The sequence below is a fragment of the Opisthorchis viverrini genome (genome assembly GCF_000715545.1).
Source record: "Opisthorchis viverrini unplaced genomic scaffold opera_v5_111, whole genome shotgun sequence".
In the NCBI taxonomy this organism is placed as follows: Eukaryota; Metazoa; Platyhelminthes; class Trematoda; order Opisthorchiida; family Opisthorchiidae; genus Opisthorchis; species Opisthorchis viverrini.
This window is the reverse complement of record NW_008751765.1, coordinates 831185-843330: the sequence shown is the minus strand read 5'-3', so window position 1 is coordinate 843330 and position 12146 is coordinate 831185. Positions and strand designations below refer to the sequence as shown.

The 12146-nt window shown below is 46.8% G+C and overlaps 1 protein-coding gene across 1 annotated transcript in view; it reads left to right on the top strand.

The window, feature by feature from the left end:
- T265_13829 (hypothetical protein) overlaps window positions 1-12146 on the top strand; it is a gene marked incomplete at both ends in the record, with an annotated part of 66741 nt that overhangs the window by 51708 nt on the left and 2887 nt on the right. Inside the window, 6 exons of the mRNA XM_009170745.1 lie at window positions 1073-1503; window positions 2088-2350; window positions 3800-3963; window positions 5613-5983; window positions 7797-8088; window positions 10239-10314. Of these exons, the coding sequence (XP_009169009.1) occupies window positions 1073-1503; window positions 2088-2350; window positions 3800-3963; window positions 5613-5983; window positions 7797-8088; window positions 10239-10314 (1597 nt within the window). The remainder of the gene's footprint in view (window positions 1-1072; window positions 1504-2087; window positions 2351-3799; window positions 3964-5612; window positions 5984-7796; window positions 8089-10238; window positions 10315-12146) is intronic.

The window sequence follows — 12146 nt, the reverse complement described above, 5'->3', positions numbered from 1 at the left end:
GTCTTGTGTTTTCGAAATCGATGACTCGTTGATGCATTTTCATACCCAGAGAACTCAGTATCCATCCAATAATTAATGGGTGAGCTTGTTCTTTTCAAAAACGTTAATCTATTAATCGAGCAGTTTCAATCACCAATCGAGGTGACATCGTCAGTGCGGGGCTGAGTGGGTACATTCTCCCCGTTTGCTTATACGGCACACGAGTTCAGTTGGTCCCGTGGTGGTTTTCGCGTAATTTGGTTGGCCAGCCTAGAATCTCATTTGTGTTATGATCTCGTTCCTTCGTATTTAGTTGGTTCGTTTGACACCACCAAATCGGCAGTTTTCTGTCTCCATTTTGATTGGTCTGATTTCATCCCACATGACTGGCTGATTGAATAGCCTCCTAATTTTGGTAACCTTTAACTCAGTTGGTCTGTTGCCTGCCGTTAGGTTGTTTGATTTCCCGTATCGTTCAGAATCCCGTAACTGTGTAATTCTTTAATTCCTCACGGCTGATATCGATCTGTTTGTTGATCGATTTTTGTGTACCACGCCACGCCTCAGCAAATTCCGCCTCCGTTTTGTTCTTGCATGAGCAAGTATTTGAACTTGACCCTAGTTGAACTGGTATTCTGTCTTTGTGGATCGATTTTTGTGTAGAGTACCACGCCTCAGCAAATTCCGCCTCCGTTTTGTTCTTGCATGAGCAAGTATTTGAACTTGACCCTAGTTGAACTGGTATTCTTCCCTGTCTTTGTGGATTGAAACGAGTAACACTGGGTCATGTCTTCTGCTGGCAAGCTTGTGTTCGTGTATTCTGGTGGCAAGCTTTCTCCCAGTCTCGCCAACTTAGTGTTCATCGCAGTCCTGATATTGAAGATGGTAGACCGTGTTCGTCTTCTCCCTTGAATTCAGTCTTCCGTTCGATTCCCTCCTGAGAGTTCTCAACGTGTTTACAGGCTTGGAGGTGACTGTTATTCCACGTTGCCGCAGTTGTGTCTCTAGTCAAAATACTTTCCAAAGGGTCTTTTCTCAATGACTATTCCCATTGATCCTAGGATTTCATGCACTCAACCATTCCTCTCCGCAGGATCTTCTCGGCTATATTGTAAGCAGCGGTCTGGTTGACCTGCTGGCAGCCCGGTTGTCCAGCCCCCGCCAAGCCAATTGGCTCTTACGCATCGGTAGTCCGGGTAAGAATGGACCGAATCAGTTTATAGAACAATCACAACAGATCACTCTGGCTACCATTGCGCTCCTAACTTGTCTGGTTCGCCTGTTGGGTTGTATTCCATCTGCCTGCCCGACGAAAGCGCGTTCAACTCAGACTGTCCATACTGCGACGCACCAGCAGTCTGAAGTATCGAGTACTACAGGGTCGTCGGTTGTTCATGTCTCGGCTGTTCAGTTATCTGTCGACGAAACAAGCACTTATTCGGTATCGAGTGCAAGTCGCGCAACGGATGCCTCGACGCCTCCCACATCGTCGTCTCCACGTGGAAACAATGTCTGTGTTCGTGGGTAGGTCTTCTTTGCTTGAGTTTGTACAGTGCCTAACTGAAGCGTTTTGGGGTCTTTAGTATATCATGATATCATCTTTATATATAGTGTGGTATATAGTATAGTATATAGTACATTAGAATAGTGTAGCATAGTATAGTATATAGTAAATTAGTGTAGCATAGTATAGTATGTAGTACCCAATACATTAGTATAGTATAGTATATGGTACATCACATTAATACTATACATTGGTATAGTATAGTATGTAGTACATCCATCCAGACAACCGAGACGATGAATCTAAAACAGGATATTATGCCTTACGTCTTTGGGAGGTTTCCAGGGGCTTTCTGGTTTTCGGAGATATCCTACCAATTGAACTGGCACCGAATTGATATGGCGGATATCCGTTTGGTAGAATTAGCAGTCCTTTCCCTGCGTTGATCTGTAGATATGTGTGTCCCCATTTCTCCAGATTCCCAAGTTCGGTGATACGTTATGCTCCATTTGTAGGCACCATAGTTGGCTTGTTCAACCTTTATTTGAGTTTTTCACGTATAATCTTACAACCTCTTATGGCCATTCGCACCTGCACTAACCAGCACGAGCGCTTCGTCCCGCGATACTGTGATGGGATCGTCGACCTGTAGTTACCAAGCCACCACTGCGGATTCGACAACCCCAATTACAGCGGACTCTACAAAACTGCTCGAGACCGTTATCGACACAGAGATGTTTGGCCTCATTCCTCTTCTGTACGGTCTGTTGTTGGATCCCAGTTCACGACCGACACAACCAGGAATGATGGACACTAGTGGCGGTAAAAACGAACAGCGGAAAGTTTCCGGCAAACCAACTACCCCAGGTAAACCCACGAAATTGTTTATGAGTGTTACTATTCTGTCCAGGTGTTCCATCTCTATTACGCAGTCCCCATAACACATTCATTACATCCTATGGACCGATGAAAACGGTCAATCAGACAATCTGGAAACAAACTGCCAGTTCGGACGCTACTCATCAGCAGTCGCGAGGGCTTCATCCTGGAAGATGTGCTGCGTCAACAACACCCAAAGTCTTCGTCATCTCTTTCACATCCTTCTGCCGAATCATACGTTGTCCGAGAACGAGACTCGTCTCGGTAGACGCTGCTTCGCCATGCGTTACAAAGCGTCGAGCCACCGCCGCGGATGTCGCTGGACTGAAGTACCTGCCGCACAACCAGCACATATACCGAACCAACTCGCAGCTCATCAACAACCTTTCAGCCCATCAGAGCTACCAATACCTAGACACATTGTCAAGTGCATAGCCCACTCTAACTAGATCGTTCCTTATCGACCACGTCACTTCACTCTGTTAGATTACTCAAGTCTCAACTGGAATGAGTCCACTAATCTACTGTGCAGCCGATTTATCCCACTGCACTTTCATGGGTCTTCATTCTAGGTATTCGCGTCTGGGGAATCCATTGAGCACGAATCAGCATGAACTGTATATGGGCGAGCGAATACTGATGAAAGGAAGTAGGCCTTCACTGCGGAGTTATTTATTAGAAAATGCCAACTGACAGTTACAGAACTAATGGGCAGGGAAGCAAAACTCTCATATGCATCATGTTTACAAAAACTTTCTTTGAACGCGTCTTCCTGAACTTTTCTGGGTATTCATTGACTGTTGCTCAAATCCAAGCAAATGCTACAAAGCGACTCCACAAATTCCGTAATAAATACCACTTTTCAAGAGACGCAAAGCGAATTCACAAGAGGAAACCATACTACTCGCATGCCTCCCCCATCAGTAGTATCGCCGCTACACTGGTACTCAGCGGTTCTTAGCTTTTCAACACAGAATAGCTGCATGCACTGGATGAGCTCTCAGTCAGCAATTAAGTCTTCTTGGTTCTCACAGCCGCCTTGTATGGCGACTGTCCACCGTTGCTGATAACGGAACACCTGATTGTGACACACCGTGGGCGCCGTTCAATGTTTTGTCCCTCGATAGCGCTGAGGCGTAACCAGTTCGACATATAGACATACTTGCACAGAACGGTTTGATTCAATTCATATGTATGCTTCGATCTGCATGTAGCTGATGTTGCTGAAATTCCTCACTTGTTTTATCGGCTTGTGAGTTGCGATGAGAAGACCTCGAGTTGCCTATCAGCACGATTCCCCCATTCTGTTTGAACATCAGCGACATCTTGGTCCTTGTTTTCTAAACTGCCCGAGGCGTGATAAATTGTTCATTGCATTGTCGATGGCCCCGTATTCTTGTCCTAAACCCGGTTTGTTTGTTTTTTCGCCCCGCGCAGGATCTGCCCGGTCCGCTGACAGGAAATCCAAACTTGGCAGCTCAGCTGACACGAAAACCTCGGCCGAACAAAGCGCGTTCCGCAACCCAGCAGTTGGTCAGATTGCATTGCAAGCCTTGCGGCTGATAAACTCCTTTGCCATGGTCAACCGTCCTGCTCTCCAGGTACGCCGGGTGTGTTTTTCGCCGCGTGTCCAGGAGTTCACACAGCCTGGTGTCCGAATTCGCGTAGGCGTAATACTGTCCACTTTCCACAGATCTAAAAATTTGTCCAAAATGGTTACGACCTCAGGTAGCCGTTATCGAAATAGTGTCACACAGCCTGGTGTCCGAATTCGCGTAGGTGTAATACTGTTCAGTTGGATCCACAGATCTAGATAAACGGAAATCTGTCCAACTGGTTACGACCTCAGGTAGCGTTTTTCGAAATACTGCCTTTGGGAGTTGTATGTACAAGCTCTCACCGTTATCAGTTTCTTCACGTATTTGACAGTCAATACAGCAATCCTGCCTCACGACGAGGCGTCTTTTGTCACCGAATATGGACTATTCAGTTGTCTTATTGGAACGACATCGGTTCGAAGAGATTCTTGTAACCTTTTAGCTCATTTGACAGCTACGATAGTTGTTCTGATCGCTTTTTATACGATTGCCATGACTGTTTGGTAGACCCAACATGTCATCAACCAAATCGGGATCACCTCAACTCGCTGACCAAAATGACTCATGTAGGCTTTCGGTTGCTTTTACCTGAGGCCGCAGAGACCAGGTTATGTCGGGTCTCCATATCGAACTGATATGGACCGAGCGTCATGTGAGAGGCTCTGTCGAGAATAACACCGTCTAGTTCAATTCCTGTCGAAAAGCGGAAGCTATACACTCACTTGGAGATTACGGTGATGTTAACAGGGCACTCCAATGTACCTCCGGTTCGTGAGATTCCACAACCGCATGTGGCACACAAATACCGCACCATGTTCCGGTTGATATCGAGACTAACCAGGTATGCTTAGTCCCTGAGTTCCCTCCAGTCTTATCTCCTGTTTTGGTCGATAGTAGCGGACCATTGGAGAGTTCTCATCGCCCTCCTTACAAGTAACCTCTACAGAATTAAATCAATAATCACGAAGCGGAAGTGAACACTCGTGTCTAACCGCTGCTTTGCAATTCTCAACTTGTCCGACTCCACTCTGCAGTTTGATAAGCAAAGATTTCGATGTATGGGTCAAACCAGACAGACGAACTGAATAGGTGCTGTGCGAAATCTATCGTGCTTCACGCGCGCGAGAATGTTCCGTTTTCAGGACCACGAGAGTAGTGAGTAGTTTCCTTTAGGAAAATATACTGCGATATCTCGAATATCGTGCCAACTGGAACATGAGGCGGCCTGTGTGCAGCACATTCAGTTGTGAAATATCATAAACGCGAGATTCAGTTGAGTCTCCCGTGAGAACCAAATCGATTTGCAAATCAGTGTGTTTCTCGAAAACAGTCCAATTTGGGTTCAAGTAGAACGCAAGGTTGACGGAAACTCGGGGACTGCGCCTACCTGATGAGCCCGAAGAAGGGCGAAACCGGTGGTGGGCTGTCGAAGAGTTTTCAGCAACCTTGTGAGTAGTTTCTCTTATGAAGATATCTAATATGTTCACCTATACACATTCTGAAGGTCACTCGGGATGACTTAAGCGGGGGTGGGGACCCGTTCTCGGCACATAACCAAAAGTTATTCCCTCAAAATCCCATTAAAACGAGGCCTCTAGCCAGGAATGTCAACCACGAAAAACGCTCAGCCTTCTGTACACCTTCCGTTGCAGACCATAGTCAGTGGAGAACTCACTTCGTTGCTCATTCGACATATTCTACTGGCCCTGCTGACGCGCTGTTTGTGTGAGTCATCCTCAAACACAGTAAATGTGCCCTCGGGGTTGGAGGTTGATGCCAAAGTCCCTAGAAAGCGCAAGGTTACTGCCGAATCAAAATTGTCCGCCTCTACTACTCCTTCTCGACGTCGTGTGGACGATACGGAAGATCTTCGGGAGCTTATCCCCAGTGGAGCCAGGGCAGCAGTTGCACGTGCTGCATCCAACACTGCAAAATCGGGCATCGATCTGTACGGACTTCCAGATTGGGCAAACGAAAACGTTACTCCCGAATCGCAGCCGAGCACCGTAAAGCCGGTCACCAAGTAAGCGTCGGTATTGTTATTACTGGGCTAAAAGGTACATCCTCCTGAAATGACGATATCGTTGCTGACTGGTCGGTTGTTCTTTTCAAATTACTTTACTATATGTTAGATTGAGTTCAGTATCGCTCAGTGGTCGAGGCGTGAACTTACTGACCGCAAGTCCTTGGTTTGAACCCAATCTCTGCATGTTGACTGTGCCTATCTAGGCTTGGATAACCTAGTGGTAACTCAGCCCCCCACCCGCGCAGCTAGCCACTGAATGCTTATTTTCTTTGGTGGGAACTAAATTATATATTTCTACACGCTACATCCAGTTGAGGTTTGATAAAGAAACCCCTACTAGCTGGGATGTGTGAAATGGATTGAAACGTCGGTTCTTATCTCAGTCATTCAACGACTAAGTCTGTACGGGAACCATATTGATGCTCCGTCGCCCTTTTGTGAAAGATCATCGAATACCGTTCAAAAACGGTCTTTCGTGCGTTGCGGTTTGCCACTGAAACACGATGCTCTAAAGCTCTTTTCTGAAAAACGATGTTAAGAAGGAGTCAACTCATAGATACATTCTGAAAGTATTACACCGACCTGCTTAATATAGCTGATAGGTTAGTGAAATACACTCATTTGCAAACTAACTTGGTTTTTCGAGGGACTCACCTGGAACCCAACTGAATCTCCCGTTTGTGATGTTTCCAGGCAACTGAGTGTGCTGCACCAGGCCGCCTTATGTTTCAGTCGCTACGATATTCGAAATATCGCGATACATATATATTTGTAATGCACTACTCATAAGGTTGCTGAAAATTCGTCGACAGCCCACGACAGGTTTCGCCATTCTTGGGGCTTATCAGGTAGGCGCAGTCCCCGAGTTTCCGTCAACCTTATGTTCTACTTGGAACCATATTGTACGAAATTAGTGAAATGCGCTTATTTGCATAGCAATTCGGTTTTCAAGGGAGACTCACCTGAAGCCCAGCTAAATCTCCCGTTTCTCATGTTTTTGAGCAACTGAATGTGCTGCACCAGGCCGCCTCATGTTTCACTGGATACGGTATTTGAGGTATCGCGACACATGTATAGACGTGATACTCTACTCATAAGGTTGCTGAAAACTCTTCGACAGCTTACGACCGGTTTCGCCCTTTTTGAGTATCATACCGATTGAAACCTAAGGCGGCCTGGTGCAATACGTTCAGTTGCTTAAAAACGAGAGGGAATCAGCTGTATTCCAGGTTAGTCTCCTGCGAAAGCAAATTGGTTTGTAAATGAGTGTATTTCGAAGAATGACCTAGTATCGTGGTCGACGAACGGTTATCACACCTTGAGTATTGTAGTATACGATGTGGCAAAATGTAGCCAAGCTAAGCAGACAGTGTGTAACCACCAGAGCGTTCTGGATGACGATAGCCGTGATCCGGAGTTGTTTTGTCCTTCCAGCCAATCCCAGCAGAAATCAATCGGTTCACAAAAGTGAACCAGAGCAATCAACTTCCTCTCACGTACACTAACGGTTTCGCGGAAAACAGCACCAAGGCGAACCTGATTTTTCTCAGGCAAGACCAAACATCATACGCACTGTTTTCAGTTATAAATTTTGCACTAGTGAGTGATCATTCTGCTGTGATACTATTTCGGAGCATAGCTGCCGAGCTGAGTAAACAAACATCGACTAAGAACAGTCGAAAATCGAGGGTGGGGTTCGAACTCAGAGAGGGTTGGCAAACAGCGTGGACCGATTGTTGACCGAAGCTCTCTGAATGAATTCGCTTCACCTTTCTACCTGTCCGGTGTACTCTATTTTCCCCATTTACAGTCTGGACCACATGTTACCGTCCCAACAACTCACAGATGCCGTGCTCCACGAGGCCATACTTTGTGCGGGTCACGTGTGTGCGCTCAATTTTGACAATCAGACCAGTTTGCAAACCGGTCCTCCTCCCACACTCCTGCAACGCCTCGTCGCCCTACCGTTTGACTATTTCAGTCAAAGACCACTGACCGACATACTCTATCCCACACTTATCGCGTTTTGTTACGAGCATCCGACCAATTCGGCAGTGCTCGAAGCAGAATTGAGTCCCACGCTGTTGGCTAACTACATTGAAGTAAGACTGTCACTATTGTTGTTTTCGTTCGACAAAACCTGAAATTTGTGAATGACCAGTGATTTTTTTCTCCTCGTAAAGAGCCGAACAAACGCACCGGATTAGTTCATCGATGCCTGTGTCATTCATTGTATAACTGTACGATCATGAGAACGAAGAAGGTAGCGAACAGAGCTTGTTTTCTGTGATTGTTCCTCCTGGCTAATACATCACAAATTTATATGGTAGCAGAAATCACGTGGAAAAGGTTAAGATCGGGGCTACATACACTTTGGAGAAATAGAAATCAAAGGAAGGGGGGTTGGATGAGGGATAGGTCAATGGGTCACGGAATCAGGTACGATCTTCAGGCTAAATTTGATTTTCTGTGCGAATACTCTTCTACAGTTTCTCTTTGGACATACCGAGCTATGCCAGTTCAGGAATCAACAAGAGGGCGCGAGAATGACAGGCAAAAAACCGGTCGAGAGGGTGCTGTGTGTACCACATCAAGCGATGGCGCTTGAGAGAATGTGTAAGGGGTTCTCCAAGAGGTTTCCTAGAGATAGTCGTGTCCATTCTCTTCATTGGTGAAGTAATCAGGAAAACCTTGGAACGTCTCCGAAACCCTGGAACCATTTTTGGCTGCGAAATGTTGCTAGATTGAACTATGTCACGGTCCGTCAGACCACGTCTGTCATTGGCTACGCATTAGGTCTGTTGCTAAACGCAAAGTTGCCAGTCATCCTAACTAGATGCACGCTACGGTGGATAGGTATCCCGCTTTGTTTCCGTTATCGATCCAGTGGTAGCGCACACTGTGAGTTGAACTGATGCCCAATGGAGTTCTGCACACGTAATCAATCCAGTTTGCTTGTTTCAGTCACAACGACTCTCACCTGACCCACTGTGTACGGCACTGAACAGGACTAAGATTAGGAAGAGATGGGATAAACGTACGTCAAGCAAGCGAGATGGCCCGTTAGATCGCAGTGCGAATTTACTGACCGGAAGGTCCGTGGTTCGAACCCGACCTCTGCCTCTCGACTTCTCCTGTCTAGGCTTGGGCGACCTGCCAGTATCCCAGCCCTCGTGCTTTCTCCGGGTGGCATGGCAGTTAGGCACCGGAAGGGTGTTACCGCTGAACAATTATTTTTATTATTACGTCAAGCAAGCGGTTGTAACAGAAGGACCAAATGTACTTGTTGTCCGGCGCGATTACTGTTTCGGTTGTGCGCATCTTCCTCCAATCGATCAATCCGGTCCTTTCTGTTGATTTCCATGGCTTCACTCGGTTGGGTTAATTGGCTATCGATCAGGTGGCAGTAGGTCTGTTTGCTGGGAAACTTTTAGTCAACGTACAAGTAGACATCGTCACTGTTAGCTAGTATAATCGATCAAACCTCCTAAACTACGCGTTCACCGATTGTTCGGTCCAGTTTCCTGCAACGATTCTTTAGTCCACACTAGTACGTCGCGCAAGCATTCACCAACATTCTGCCGAAATCGTAAGTAACGTGAGGAAAGAAACAAAGTTCGTGGTCGAGTGTGAATATGCATCCATGATCCTTTGGACCCGGGGACCACATGTGGAAAAGACCCCACAAGAATTGAGTTGTTGCTCCTAGCGGGATTCCTGTTCAGTTCTAACTTTGCAACGAGGCCTCCATAGACGAGACCCTGATGCATCATCTTCGCAGCTAGTGGAACTCTTCCGCTAAGACCTGACAACTTTGGAGAAGACGTAAACCATTGTATCCAACGTATCTGTGACCATAAATTTCTCCCGGTTGTCCTTTAAGACTCAAACCGTAGCATTTAGAGTTGGCGTACCGATAACAAGCTGAATCAGCTTCACGTGGATCGACAGGAAGCACTCTCGCGTCGAATCGACTCACGTCTGTGAATCTCGGTACGGGCCTTTCGTAGCCTTGGAGCAGCCGATCGACTTTGGTCCTGCTTCAGAGAGATCTACTGTGAACAATCTTTGCACCATGACTTCGTAGCTCCTCAATTGAGTCAGGCTAACTGTTTGTTTCAACAAATCTGCCTTCACGCTGAGTTTTAATAAGTCAGGTTGTTTTCTTTTTTTTGGTCAAACGATGTAGTCCAGTCATCAATTGCCATTTTTTAGAGTTGGTCGTGAACTACACCTGCTCTTTTCTTTCCAGGAACGTCTACTCGAGAGAACGATGGATGCCCTATCAGATACAGACACACGAATCTTAGCCAGCAGCGAGGCCACAGGTCAGTCACTTGACGTACCCTCCTCTCCAATATATGCCAGTCTACTAATAGCCTTATTCTGATAAGCCGAGCTCTAAACCGAATTGAGCTGGTTGCATGGGAGTTCTGTATCGAGTTTTAGTGAGGACCTAACTCGCCCCACTGCTGCTACCTTTAGACGATGTATTTTACTCGAACAAATGAAGCTTGAGAAAGCTGACGGTCCGGACCTCGCAATCGTGCTGACCCCCTCACTGAACAACTGGTCAATTCTATCTGCTGGGTGAATTGCCGACAGCCGGTGCCAAAAAAAGGCACCAAGTTTCGAACCGTGAATCTCTCAAGGTGTGATCTTATTAGCTCTGGTGAAAGTGCATCTGGTGACGTCAGTGCACGAATCTGAAAGGATAGAATCATGTCTGCGAATTTGCGTCAGTTGTGATGTCAGAGGTGTACCAAGCTACAGTGACCGCCGTGTTGTTGTGTGAGTGCGAAACATGGCATATGCGGACAGGTGATGTGAGGCGTCTTCAGGTCTTTGACCACCGATGCCTCAGACAAGTTGCTGGTGTCCGATGGCGTTAACGAATTCGCAACCTGATAATTAGAAAACAGGTATTCGGTTGTGCAGCGGGCACTTCAATCGCGCAAAACATCCTGCGCCATCAACTGCGGTGGTTCGGCCATGTGCTACGTATGCCGTCCACTGAAACAAGTCTTGTTCTCCCTGCCTCCATCAGAGTGGCGAGATGGACAACGTGTGACTTGGCAGAAGGGTGTGAAGAGTTTGGGTGTTGTACGCCTTCCAAAATAGGGTCCCCGTGACCCCGCTTACGATTGGCTGGAGACATTGCAGTAAATGGCGGCTGATCGACATCAGTGGCGCTCGTGATGTCAGTTTCTTTCCAGGTTGTCTGACTTGGAATGCTTGCGATAGGCTATCAGCAGGTCCCCTCCCTCACCTATTCTTTTCTCTTCCTTTCATTCTAAAGCTTGAAACACAATTAAGCCTTATGGTTGTTTGACAGTAAAGTATTAGTGTCAACACTGATGTGGCTGTCTCTGATGACGATGTAGTGTGGTATCAAATTGGATGCACACTATTCTGTCTGCTGAAGACTCACGCTAGCTGGTCTGTCGATTGTCAGGCTCCGGGCTGGCTGTCGTTGCATATCACTTTTTTGACGCGACAGCAACGTCCAAACGACGCAACCGTTGTTTTCGGATTAAGCGAATGCTTTTGGACAAACCCCTTGAGCAGCTAAGCAGGGTCTGCTTAGATTACTCCACAACTATTCCACCAATCAAATACGAAGCCAGTATGCTCCAAGAACGCGTTATCCTCCTTCGTCGGATGGTAGTCGTACGACCATTCCTGGTTCCTTCATCCAGTATAGGTTACAGCAACGAACCCTAGTTGGCCTTACAGGCGGATCGAAGAGACGCGTCTGCGTCCTCAAGTCGTATCAGTGACGATGAATCCAGATAAAAATTAGCAGGACGATCTCAGCAACCTCCCATCCCTCCCTGTAAGAGACGTTGTCTTCCGAAAAAAACACCGCTACTGGTAGCGTTCCTTAGCCGGTGTATTTTGCCGATTGCATACAATTTGGTAGGACACAAGTTTGATGTAAGCTGGGAGGTTGTGCCCAATTAATGAACCCCAAGACTGGCGAAACTGGTGTTGAGCTTTCAAAGTAGTGTGTTCTGTCACCTCGTTCACCCTACACCAGCTTTTTACTCAATTGGACTGAAATCTTCCTCTGTACCACAGGCATCGTCCCACACTGATCAACCACTTGTTAATGTTGGTAATTGATCAGGTGGCTGTTGATCTGTTCGCCGAGCTTGGC